This window comes from Sus scrofa, chromosome 4 (genome assembly GCF_054392235.1).
Source record: "Sus scrofa isolate SSC_HxYL_T2T_F1_AM1 chromosome 4, Sscrofa_HxYL_maternal_Yorkshire_Landrace_v2.0, whole genome shotgun sequence".
Lineage (NCBI taxonomy): Eukaryota > Metazoa > Chordata > Mammalia > Artiodactyla > Suidae > Sus > Sus scrofa.
In genome coordinates this window covers 104346375-104359626 of record NC_139386.1, presented here as the reverse complement: position 1 = coordinate 104359626, position 13252 = coordinate 104346375, and the positions used below count along the sequence as shown (strand labels likewise).

Below are 13252 nucleotides of genomic sequence, written 5' to 3'. Positions count from 1 at the left end.
ATGTGCCCGCAGGCCATCTGTATGTCTTCTTTGGTGAATTTTCTGTTTAGGGCTTCTGCCCATTTTTCAGTTGGGTTGTTTGCTTTGCTGTTGTTGAGTTGAATGAACTGTTTGTATATTTTGGAGATTAAACCTTTGTCAGTTGAGTCATTTGCAAAAATTTTCTCCCATTCTATGGATTGTCTTTTCAGTTTTTTAATAGTTTCCTTTGCTGTGCAGAAGCTTTTGAATTTAATTAGGTCCCATTAGTTTATTTGTGTCTTTATTGTCTTTTTTCTAGGAGGTACATTGTTTTCATTTATTTTCAATACTTTTTTTTTTAATCAAATTTTATTTTCATGTCTTCTGGGAAGGACTCTATCAGATTAAGTAAGACTTTGTGTCTTGATTACCTATTACGTTTTTTGTTTTTGTTTTTTTATTACTCAAATGAATTTATCACATCTGTAGTTGTATAATGATCATAACAATCTGATTTCACAGGATTTCCATCCCACAGCCAAACACATCCCCTCACCCCCCCAAACTGTCTCCTCCGGAGACCGTAAGTTTTTCAACGTCTGTGGGTCAGCATCTGTTCTTCAAAGAAGTTCAGTCTGTCCTTTTTTCAGATTCCACATGTCAGTTAAAGCATTTGATGTTGGTGTCTCATTGTACGGCTGACTTCACTTAGCATGATAGTTTCTAGGTCCTACCATGTTGCTAAGAATGCTGGTATTTCGTTCTTTTTAATGGCTGAGTAATACTCCATTGTGTATATGTACCACATCTTCTGGATCCACTCCTCTGTCAATGGACATTTAGGTTGTTTCCACGTCTTGGCTATTGAAAATAGTGCTGCAATGAACATTGGAGTACATGTGTCTTTGCAAGTCATGGTTTTCTCTGGGTAGATGCCCAGGAGTGGGATTGCTGGATCAAATGGTAGTTCTATGTTTAGTTTTCTGAGGAATCTCCATACTGCTTTCCACAGTGGTTGCACCAATTTACAATCCCACCAACAGTGTACTAGTGTTCCTTTTTCTCCACACCCTCTCCAGCACTTATTGTTTGTAGACTTTTGGATGATGGCCCTTCTGGCTGGTGTAAGGTGGTGCCTCAGAGTGGTTTTGATTTGCATCTCTCTAATAATGAGTGATGTTGAACATCTTTTCATGTGTTTCTCGGCCATCTGTATGTCTTCTTTGGAGAACTGTCTGTTTAGATCTTCTGCCCATTTTTGGATGGGGTTGTTTGTTTTTTTGGTATGGAGCTGCAGAAGGTGTTGATAAATTTTGGAGATCAATCCCTTCTCAGTTGATTCACTTGCAGAGATTTTCTCCCATTCTGTGGGTTGTCTTTTTGTGTTGTTTAGGGTTTCCTTTGCTGTGCAGAAACTTTGAAGTTTGGTTAGGTCCCATTTGTTTGTTTTTGTTTTTGTTGTCAATATTCTAAGAGGTGGATCTGAGAAGATGTTGCTGTCGTTTATGTCAGAGAGGGTTTGGCCTATGTTTTCCTCTAAGAGTTTGATAGTGTCTGGTCTTATATCTAGGTCTTTCGTCCATTTGGAGTTGATTTTTGTGTATGGTGTTAGGGAGTGTTCTAATTTCCTTCTTTTCCATGTGGCTGTCCAGTTTTCCCAGCACCACGTATTGAACAAGCTGTCCTTTCTCCATCGTATATCCTTGCCTCCTTTGTCATAGATGAGGTGGCCGCAGGTGGGTGGGTTTAATTCTGGGCTTTCTATCCTGTTCCACTGATCTATATGTCTGTCTTTGTGCCAGTACCATGCAGTTTTGACGACTGTTGCTTTGTAGTATAATCTGAAGTCCGGGAGCCTGATTCCTCCAGTTCCATTTTTCTTTTTCAGGATGTCTTTGGCTATTCTGGGTCTGTTGTGCTTCCAAACAAACTTGAAAATATTTTGTTCGAGTTCTGTGAAAAATGTCCTTGGTAATTTGATAGGGATTGCACTGAATCTGTAGATTGCCTTGCGTAGTATAGTCATTTTGATAATATTAACTCTTCCAATCCCCGAGCATGGTATATCTTTCCATCTATTTGTGTCATCTTTGATTTCTTTCCTCAGGGTCTTAGAGTTTTCAGAGTACAGGTCTTTTGTCTCTTTAGGTAGGTTTACTCCTACGTATTTTATTCTTTTGGACGCGATGGTAAACGAGATTGCTTCCCTAATTTCTTTTTCTGCTCTTTCATTGTTAGTGTATAGAAATGCCGTTGATTTCTGTATATTGATTTTGTATCCTGCAACTTTGCCATATTCGTGGATGAGCTCTAGCAGTTTTCTGGTAGTGTCTTCAGGATTCTCTAGGTATAGTATCATGTCATCTGCAAATAGTGATAGTTTTACTTCTTCCTTTCCAATCTGGATTGCTTCCTCTTATGTCTTTTACTTCTCTGATTGCTGTGGCTAGGACTTCCAGAACTATGTTGAAGAGTAGTGGCGAGAGCAGACATCCTTGTCTTGTTCCTGATCTCAGCGGGAATTCTTTCAGCTTTTCACCATTGAGAATGATGTTCGCTGTGGGTTTGTCATATATGGCCTTTATCATGTTGAGGTAGGTTCCCTCTATGCCCACTTTCTGAAGGTTTTTTATCAGAAATGGGTGTTGGATTTTGTCCAAGGCTTTTTCTGCATCTATTGAGAGGATCATGTGGTTTTTATTCTTCAGTTTGTTAATGCGGTGTATCATACTGAAGGAGTTGCAGATATTGAAGAACCCTTGCATCCCTGGGATAAATCCCACTTGATCATGATGTACAATCCTTTTAATGTATTGTTGGATGCGGTTTGCTGGTATTTTGTTGAGGATTTTTGCATCGATGTTCATCAGTGAAATTGGCCTGTAGTTTTCTTTTTTTGTGGTATCTTTCTCTGGTTTTGGTACCAGGGTGATGGTGGCCTCATAGAATGAATTTGGGAGTATCCCTTCCTCTGCAATTTTTTGAAATAGTTTCAGAAGGAGAGGTGTTAGCTCTTCTCTAAATGTTTGATAGAATTTGCCTGTGAAGCCATCTGGTTCTGGACTTTTGTTTGTTGGAAGTTTTTTCATCACAGTTTCAGTTTCAGTTCTTGTGATTGGTCCATTCATCTTTTCTAATTCATCTTGGAAGATTGTACTTTTCTAAGAATTTGTCCATTTCTTCTAGGTTTTCCATTTTATTGGCGTATAGTTGCGTATCGTAGTCTCTTATGATCCTTTGTATTTCTATGATGTCCGTTGTTATTTCTCCTTCTTCATTTCTAATTTTATTGATTTGAGTCCTCTCTTTTTTTTGCTTGCTAAGTCTGGCTAGGGGTTTATCAATTTTGTTGATCTTTTCAAAGCACCAGCTTTTCGTTTCATTGATCTTTTCTGTGGTTTTCTTTGTTTCTATTTCATTGATTTCTGCTCTGATCTTTATGATTTCTTTCCTTCTACTAACTTTAGGTCCTGTCTGTTCTTCTCTCTCGAGCTGCTTTAGATGTAAAGTTAGCTTGTTGATTTGAGCTTGTTCTTGTTTCCTGAGGTGGGCTTGTATTGCTATAAACTTTCCTCTTAGAATGGCCTTTGCTGCATCCCATAGGTTTTGGAGTGTCGCATCTTTGTTGTCATTTGCTGCCAGGTATTTTTTAATTTGCTCTTTGATTTCTTCAGTGATCCATTGTTGTTTAGTAGCATGTTGTTTAATCTCCACGTGTTTGTGTTTTTTGCAGTTTTTTTCTTGTTGTTGATTTCCAGTTGTATGGCGTTGTGGTTGGAAAAGATGCTTGATATGATTTCAATTTTCTTAAACTTACCAAGGTTGGATTTGTAGCCCAGGATGTGATCACTCTTAGAGAATGTTCCATGTGCACTTGAGAAGAATGTGTATTCTGTTGCTTTTGGATGGAATGTGCTATAAATATCTATTAAGTCCATCAGGTTTAATGCGTCATTCAGGGCCTGTGTTTCCTTATTGATTTTCTGTCTGGTTGATCTGTCCATTGCTGTAAGTGGGGTGTTAAAATCCCCCACTATTATTGTGTTATTGTCAAATTGTCCTTTTAAGGTCGTTAGCAGTTGCCTTATATATTGTGGTGAACCTGTGTTGGGTGTGTAGATATTTAAAATTGTTATATCATCTTCTTGGATTGATCCTTTGATCATTATATAATGTCCTTCTTTGTCCCTTAAAATATTCTTCATTTTAAAGTCTATTTTGTCTGATATGAGTATTGCCACTCCAGCTTTCTTTTCATCCCCGTTTGCGTGAAATATTTTTTCCATCCTCTCCCTTTCAATTTGTATGTGTCCCTCGAAGTGAAGTGGGTCTCTTGGAGACAGCATATACATGGGTCTTGTTTTCATATCCATTCAGCCAGTCTATGTCTTTTGATTGGGGCATTTAATCCATTAACATTTAAGGTAATTATTGATATGTATGTTCTTATTGCCATTTTATTAATTACTTTGGATTTGTTTTTGCTGCTCTTTTTCCTTTCCTTTTTCTCTTGTTCTTTTCTGCCTAGAGAAGTTCCTTTCGTATTTGTTGTAAGGCTGGTTTAGTGTTGCTGAATTCTCTCAGCTTTTGCTTATCTGTGAAGGTTTTGATTTCTCCTTCACATCTGAATGAGAGCCTTGGTGGGTAGAGTAATCTTGGTTGGAGGTTTTTTCCTTTCATCACATGAAGTATATCATGCCACTCCCTTCTGGCCTGCAGAGTTTCTGTTGAAAAATCTGCCGATAACCTTATCAGGGTTCCCTTGTATGTGATTTGTTTCTTTTCCCTAGCTGCTTTCAAGATTTTCTCTTTGTCTTTAATGTTGGTCAGTTTGATTAATATGTGTCTCAGGGTGTTCCTCCTTGGGTTTATTTTATATGGTACTCGTTGTGCTTCCTGGATTTGAGTGAGTGATTCCTTCCCCATGATAGGGAAGTTTTCGGCTAGTATCTCTTGGAATATTTTTTCTGTCTCCTTCTCTCTCTCTTCTCCTTCTGGCACCCCATAATACGGATGTTGGTGTGTTTAACGTTGTCCCAGAGTTCTCTGAGACTCTCTTCATTTCTTTTCAGTCTTTTTTCTCTTTTCTGTTCTGCATCCGTAATTTCCACTAATCTGTCCTCCACCTCGCTTATTCGTTCTTCTGCCTCCTGTGTTCTGCTGTTAGCTGCTTCTAGTGAAGTTTTTATTTCAGGTATTGTATTTTGCATCTCTTCTTGTTGAAGTTTTATATCTTGTATCTCTTTGCTCAGTGTTTCCTGGAAGTTATCTGTCTTTGCCTCCAGACATTTATTTCCAATGTCTTGCATCATCTTCAGCACCAGTAGTCTAAAGTCTTTTTCCTGGAGGTTAAGAATCTCCTCCTCACTAAGCTGTTTTTCTGGGGTTTTTCCTTTCTCCCTGATCTGAGTTATAGTTCTCTGTCTTTTCATTTTTATAGGTTTTTGGTATGGTGATCTTCTTACAGATAATAGTTGTGGCCTCTCTTACTTCTGATATCTGCCCCCTTGTGGCTGAAGTCAGTATGGGGGCTTGGTGTAGGCTTCCTGATGGGAGGGGCTGATGCCTGCCCCCTGGTAGGTGGAGCTGATTCCTATCCCTCTGGTAGGTGGGGCTTAGTCTCTGGATGGGATTAGAGGCAGCTGTGTGCCTGAGGGGTCTTTAGGTAGCCTGTTTACTGAGGGGTGGGGCTGTGACCCCACCTCTCAGTAAACAGGCTTGTTGTTGTTTGCTCTGGGGCTTCTCAGCAGCTGGCTGACGGGTGGGGCCAGGTTTTCCCAAAATGGCCACCTCCAGAGAAAGGCACTGCTGCTGAATATTCCTGAGAGCTTTGCTTTCAATGTCCTTCCCTCACAACAAGCCATGTTCACCCCTGTTTTCCCAGGATGTCCTCCAAGCACTGCAGTCAGGTTTGACTCAGATTCCCATGGAGGCTTTGCTTTGTGCTGGGACCTAGTGCACATGAAAGTCTGTGTGCACCTTTTAAGAATGGGGTCTCCATTTCCCCCAGTCCCGTGGAGCTCCTATGCACAAGCCCCAATGGTTTTCAATGCCAGATGCTCTGGGCTCTTTCTCCCTGTGCCAGCTCCCCACCCGTGAGAGTTTGATGTGTGGCTCAGAATTCTCACTCCTGTAGGTGAGTCTCTGTGAACCAGTTAGTTTCCAGTCTGTGGGGCTTCCCACCCAGGAGGTATGGGGTTGTTCATATCGCGAAATCGCCCCTCCTGCCTCTTGATGTGGCCTCCTCTTTGTCTTCTGGAGTAGGGTATCTTTTTTAAGGTTTCCGGTCCATTTGGTTGACGATTGCTCAGTCTTTAGGTGTGAATTTTGTTGTTTTTAGGAGAGAAGTTGAGCTCCAGTCCTTCTATTCCGCCATCTTAATCCCATCTCCAAGGTGCTTTTATGCTGTGCGAGGATTAAATAAATTCCGGTAGAGTGGGTAGAGTGTGGCTCGGTGCTTGGAACATAGTAGGCACTCAAATGCTTCGGCAGTGTTGCAGGTTTCTCATTTTCTAGTACATTCCCTTAGTATCTTATCCAAGACTGTGCTAAGCCCCAGAACCTCCAGGCTAAAACCTAGCTCCCGCCTTCAGCTGGACACTGCCTGCTGGTGGGGATGCTGGCAACTGCATTAAATGACTGCTTAAATAGTGTCACACTGGTTGTTGCAGAAGGGATTAATGCCTGTTAACCTAGATTTTTCCTAAAAATATTTCTACTGTCCCCAAATCCTGAGTTTTTACTGAAACCCAGCGAGTTAGCATCTTCAGCTGCCTAGCAACTTTCTGAACTTGCAAATGAGCCTCAATACTTTCTAATTTACTTTTTTATTCTTTGAGTTGTGGATTATTTAGAAGTATGTTATAAAATACTTGGGGATCTTCTGAATATCTTACTATAATTGCTTTCTAATTTAATTCCATATGATCTGAAAACATACTTTGTGTGATTTGAATTTTTTTTTTTTTTTTTTTTTTTTTTTTTGGCCACATCCTCAGCATATGAAAGTTTCTGGGCCAGGGACTGAATCTGAGCCACAGCTGCAGCAACGCCTGATCCTTAACCCACTATGCCAGGCTGGGGATTGAACCCATGCCACTGCAGAGACAATACTGGATCCCTAACCTGTTTAACCACGGCAAGAACTCCTAGTTTGAATCTTTTTAAGTTAATTGAGTCTTGTTTTCTGGCCCAGAACATGGTCAACCATGCTTAATGTTCCATGTGCCCTTGAGTAGAGTGTATATTCTGCACTTGTTGGGCAGAATGGTCTGTAGGTGTCAGTTGGGTCAAGTTGGTTGATAGTACTGTTAAAGTTTTCTTTACTCTATTTTTTTTGTCTTTTTGTAGGGCTGCATCCACAGTATATGGAAGTTCCCAGGCTAGGAGTCAAACCAGATCTGTAACCACCATTCTACGCTACAGCCACAGCAATACCGGATCCTTAACCTGCTGAGCAAGGCCAGGGATCAGACCTGTGTCCTCATGGATACTAGTCAGGTTCTTAACCTGCTGAGCTTAATTACTGAGAGTGGGGTGTTGAATATCCACCTATTGCTATGGGTTTGTCTACTTTTTTTTTAATTCTCTCAATTTTTGCTTCACATATGTACATGTAGGGTCATTATGTACCCCCCTGTTGAAATGCTTCTTTTATTATTATGAAATGACCCTTTTAATCTCTGGCAGTATTTTTTGCTATGAAATCTACTTTCTCTGATATTAATATAGACATCCCAGCTTTCTTTTGTCTAGTATTAGCATAATGTATCTTTTTCCATACTTTTACGTTTAACCCATCTGTATCAAATATATATATTTATATATTTAGGTTTTTGTTTTGTTTTTCTGGTCTTTTTGTCTTTTTAGGGCTGCACCTGTGGCACATGGAGGTTCCCAGGCTAGGGGTCTAATCGAAGCTGTAGCCGCTGACCTACACCATAGCCACAGCAACTTGGGATCTGAACCACGTCTGCGACCTACACCACAGCTCACGGCAACGCCAGATCCTTAACCCACTGATCAAGGCCAGGGATCAAACTGTGTCCTCGTGGCTGCTAGTTTGGTTCACTAACCACTGAGCCATGACAGGAACTCCATATATATTTATATATTTAGTATTATTATATTTAAAGTAGGTTTCTTGGAAGCAACTTGCATTTTTTATCTAATCTGGACAGCCTCTGCCATTTTATTGGCATACTTGGACCAGGAGTCAGCCATCTGTAGCCCATAGGCCAAATCCTGCCACCATCTGCTTTTATTTAAAAAGTCTTATTGGAACACAGCTAAGCCCATTTATCTACATACTGTCACATACCTACTGTCACATGACAGTAGCAGAGTTTGCCAACCCCTGGTTTAGACCATTTCTGTTTAATGTAATTATTGATAGGATTGAAACAGTTATGTTGCTATTGATTTTGTTTGATTTAAAACAGTTATGTTGCTATTGATTTTGTTTGTCTCGTGTTCTTTTTTCCCCTTTTTGCTTTTTTTCTGGCTTCTTTTGGATTATTTGGATGTTTTTCATAATTCCACTTGATGTTCTTAGTTGGCTTGTCTTTTTGTTGTTTTAGTGATTGTTCTTAGAGCTTTCAGAAAATAATCACACGAATGACCCTAGACTTTCTTGATTCTCTTACCCTGACTTTGTCTACCAGAATGTTGCTTTTCTGGCTCCTAATAAATTAAGCTGCATATGTCATAGCTGTATTCCCCTTTACAATTTACAGAAAAGAAAGATAGGATAGACAGGGGCTTTGGTTTGCCTATATGTGAAAAGCAAAAATAAATTTCTTATATATGATTTGGATTGGGAGTGGAACTGCATTTTTAGGAATATCCACCTGTAAGATACTTTTGGTCATTATATTGAATCTTTTTTTTTTTTTGAAATAGTGATTAAAATACTCCAATGTGAAGGTCTGTATCTCTACAGGCAACCATTAATATCGTTTTTGACCGAGTTGGGAAAACTGATCCAGTCACAAGAGGCATTGAAATCACTGTGAATTATCTGGGGATCCAATTTGATGTAAGAGTTGTATCAAAATCCTAGTTTGTTATGTTTCTTTCTATTTTATTTGCTATAAATTACCGTTCTTTAAATTCCAACTCCTTACCTTAGATACTTGTTTCTGCTTTTGTTCTTCTCACTCTGCTGTATATTTTGGCATATTCATGTGGCAGATTTATAAAGGGCATAAAACCCTAAGTAATGACTGACAGTTATTATTGATATGGATACTGATTATTTCTATAATCCCTCCTCTACTTCTCTGTAGCGACTACTACTCACCAGCTTTTCCCCACCAAATATTCGAATTCTTCTCTCTGTGATACTTGATGACATCTTCAAACACATAGCTCACTTTTGATTCTTCAGGTAGAAGAATAACTACTAATTAGTGTTTCATCTTAGAACTGAAATGATTCCTGCTGTAAAAAATTATCTATCAATTCCTGTGAACTTTGAGCTAAAAATGGTAACTGTCATCTGTGTACAAAGTCTTTTTTTAAATCATCGTTCTACCTGTTTTATGATACCTCTGTTATTAAACACACTTTTGTCCCATTTTTTTGGCCACACCCACAGCATGTGGAATTTCCCAGGCCAGGGATTGAACCAAAGCTGTAACCAGAGCCATAACAGTGACAACACCAGACCCTTAACCCACTGAGCCGCAAGGGAACTCCCCAATTTAAGTTTAATGTTTTTGTTTGTAGAATAGTGTCTTTTCTAGGTATATGGCCAATGATTCTAGCTGATTGGCACTTCGATAATAAGACCAATGTCATGTTTTTAGTTCTTATAAGGCATTTAGCTATGCTATGATCCTGGCCACAGACTTCATGCTACCCTCAGCCATTCACCTCAGCTGGACATCCCCTGGTAGCTGGATAAAATGAAAATACACCAGAGCAAATTGAGCTCCAGTCCTTGAGAAACAGCTCAAAGCACACACTTTCTGATGACAGATCAGTCGTGTATCCTTTTTCATGTGAAGGAGCATGGTGTCTCTCCTTAAAGTAGTATATAAACTATATGGTAAAGTATGTTCTACTATCGTTACGTATGTTTTCCTCTTTTAAATTTTTTACTGGGGTGAATTTTTAGAAATGCCCCTCCTTATCAGTGCTTTCCAAGGCTAGTTGCTGTGTATGGATATGTACTCCATCTATTGCTCATCTGCATACTCCATGTTTCATCATTCTGAATAACATCTCTTAGATGTTACCAATACAGCTCCCCCTAAGATGCTTTTCAGCCCTGAATCAAGCACAGGGTATCACAGCTGCCTCTCACTCTGAAGTAATCCAGGAGGATACAGGGTATCCTCTTGTGATTCAAATGAAATTCAGCTATTTCCTAGATTGTAGCTGAGAATGTCTATAGATTTTATAAAAAGAAAGTTTCCTTAAAGTTTTGGGTGTTTAGAGGACTGTCATTCACAAATATTAAACATTATCAGGCTGCTATTTAGTTTCCTTTTAATTCATGATTTTCACTTGAACCTATGTCATTAGCTCTGTGTCTTCTGATTTATTAGTGTTAAGTCTGCTAATCAAGATATCCTTTGCAGTCTGGCTATAGGTCTTTTCATTGCCACTTACTCACCTTCCTCCCTCCCTAAAAATTTTTTTAAATCACGTAGGGCTTAATGAAGTTCCTACTCACCGTCACATAAGCAATCGGAATGCATCTTCTTCATATTCACATCTCTCTCAACAGAGATTTAACAAATGTTTTTCTTATTAATATAATGACAGGTGAAGTTCTGGTCCCAACACATTTCCTTCATTCTAGTTGGAATAATCATCGTCACATCAATCAGAGGATTGTTGATCACTCTTACCAAGGTATGTTGTATCACAGAACTTAAAAGTACTTATTACACGTGGCACTACAAGATCATTTTACCTAATAAAGATTTCTGCCTTCTGAGATCTTAGCAGACACAGATATTTAAAAGACATAAAACTGAATAAAAGAAAAATTTAAACTAATACACAAATTGATGATGTATTTACATCATACACCGATTAGATAAGTACATTTGCCAAAAGTCATAGAGTGAGATCACAGTTTGCTTCGCTCACTGATTATGTCACCAGCAACTAGAACAGAACTTGGTACATAGTAGGTACTGAGCAGATATCTATAATAAATAAATGAGATAGGAGTTCCCGTCGTGGTGCAATGGTTAACAAATCCGACTGGGAACCATGAGGTTGCGGGTTCGGTCCCTGTCCTTGCTCAGTGGGTTAATGATCCGGCGTTGCCGTGAGCTGTGGTGTAGGTTGCAGACGCAGCTCGGATCCCGCGTTGCTGTGGCTCTGGCGTAGACCGGTGGCTACGGCTCCGATTTGACCCCTAGCCTGGGAACCTCCATATGCCGCGGGAGCGGCCCAAGAAATAGCTAAAAATAAATAAATAAATAAATAAATAAGATAGAATTTGAGATTAGAAGAATAATTGTTGAGTCGCTTGTAAGGAGAATATGGAAGTAGGAGCAGCAGAATGCTTTCTGGTCAACATAGGAAGGCTTCATGGAGCTGGAAAGTAAATCCTCTCTGGTAGAAGAGGTAAGGATTTCAAGATCCAAGTGGTGTTCGAATGAAAGGAGAAAAGAGGCTGGGAGGGGAGAGGGGATCTCTAAGCATCTAGCACAATTTTAGAAAGAGCTCAGGAGCCTAATAACAATTACAAAGGCTTAGAGTGGCCCAGGGTAATTTGTTTTAATGTGTTATAATGGTGATAAAGTCTTACGTATCACATAGTTTCTAAAAAGTTTGATAGCAGTTGGATTCCTTTCATGTTATAATACTTAAAACCGCCAACTACCCGTATGGGAAAACTATACGTGGATCGTTTCAGGGCAATCTAGTTAAATCTCTTATTTATAGCTTTAATCATCTGAATGGTTCTATGCAGGATTGTGGCATAGAAGAGACACTGTTAAATGTTAACCGTACTATGTAATGTTTTTGACACAGGAATCTGTATAAATCCACCTCTCCTCCCTTTCTAGTTCTTTTATGCCATCTCCAGCAGTAAGTCCTCCAATGTCATTGTCCTGCTATTAGCACAGATAATGGTGAGTTTATGAACTAGCTTTATGTTTACAGCTGTAAAATACCAGAAATGTGTTTTATCCTTTTAAATATTTCCTTATTTATCAATTTCCTTTGACTTGTGTGTCGCTGCATTCAAAGTGACTTCTGGATTAATTGGACTTACAGGGCATGTATTTCGTCTCCTCGGTGCTACTGATCCGAATGAGCATGCCCCTGGAGTACCGCACCATAGTCACCGAAGTCCTTGGAGAGCTGCAGTTCAACTTCTATCACCGTTGGTTTGATGTGATCTTCCTGGTCAGTGCTCTTTCCAGCATACTTTTCCTCTATTTGGCTCACAAACAGGCACCAGAGAAGCATATGGCACCTTGAACTCATGCCTATTACAGACTGCTGCAGGCCACTGATGCCAGAATTTGGATATAAGAGGGAAAAAATGGAGGGGGGGACCAGGACTTAATATTTTTTAAACAATATGCTGTGGTAGCATATCTTACCTCCAGTTTACGCCTTCCTCCTCAGATGATACTGTGATCATGAGTAGCATCAGCTGGAAATGAGAAAGAGGAGTAACTCAAGCTAGTCCTCAGCCAACCTGTTTGGGTCGGAGGCTGGTGCAGCATGCTGGGTGGTAGGAGTGGAAAAGAGCAGAGAAACTAAAGGGAAAAAATACACTGGAACTCTAGGGTAAGAGACATGTCAGGTAGCTGGGCCAGAAACATAGGGTTTCTGTTTAAGTCAAGGATCACATGGAGAAGGTTATGACTTTCCCTTGAGATTGATTATCATTAAAATCAGAGGTTGTAATACTTTGGCCTTAGTTTCATTTTATCAAAGATAGCTTGGTATTATGCTTGTATAAGGTGAGTTGGTATCCTGACCCTCCTCCCCAACCCTGGCCCCATGAAAATAACCAAAAGATTATCTGTTCTGGGGAAGAAATGGTGTACAACTGAAATGTTCTGCCAAGAGAGACTTCAGACTATGTCATTTTTCTTGATTTCCTCTCAACTTCATATTATTTGTGAATTACTCTAAATTTAAGTCAGTGGTGATATCTCATTTTTTCTTTTTATCTGCCCCTCGTACTGTGGGATAAAACAATGAGTAACTGTTAACTGGAATAAGAGACTCTCTGAGGACACGGGTTTGATCCCTGGCCCCTCTCAGTGGGTTAAAGGATCTGATGTTGCCATGAGCTGTGGCGTAC

General features: G+C 39.7%; 1 protein-coding gene across 3 annotated transcripts in view; it reads left to right on the top strand.

Moving 5' to 3' along the window:
- Window positions 1-12851, top strand: part of GPHRA (golgi pH regulator A) — a 54569-nt gene extending 41718 nt beyond the window's left edge. The window contains exons 11-14 of one of the 3 annotated variants that reach the window (XR_014844258.1): window positions 8863-8998; window positions 10735-10824; window positions 11997-12062; window positions 12208-12851. Coding sequence is in view for 2 of the 3 variants with exons in the window: in XM_003481473.5 (XP_003481521.3) it covers window positions 8903-8998; window positions 10735-10824; window positions 11997-12062; window positions 12208-12414 (459 nt within the window). In the remaining variant the exon portion in view is untranslated. The remainder of the gene's footprint in view (window positions 1-8862; window positions 8999-10734; window positions 10825-11996; window positions 12063-12207) is intronic. The other 2 variants (XM_003481473.5, XM_085023120.1) reach the window with 2 other exon arrangements.
- Window positions 12852-13252: the final 401 nt, after the last annotated feature.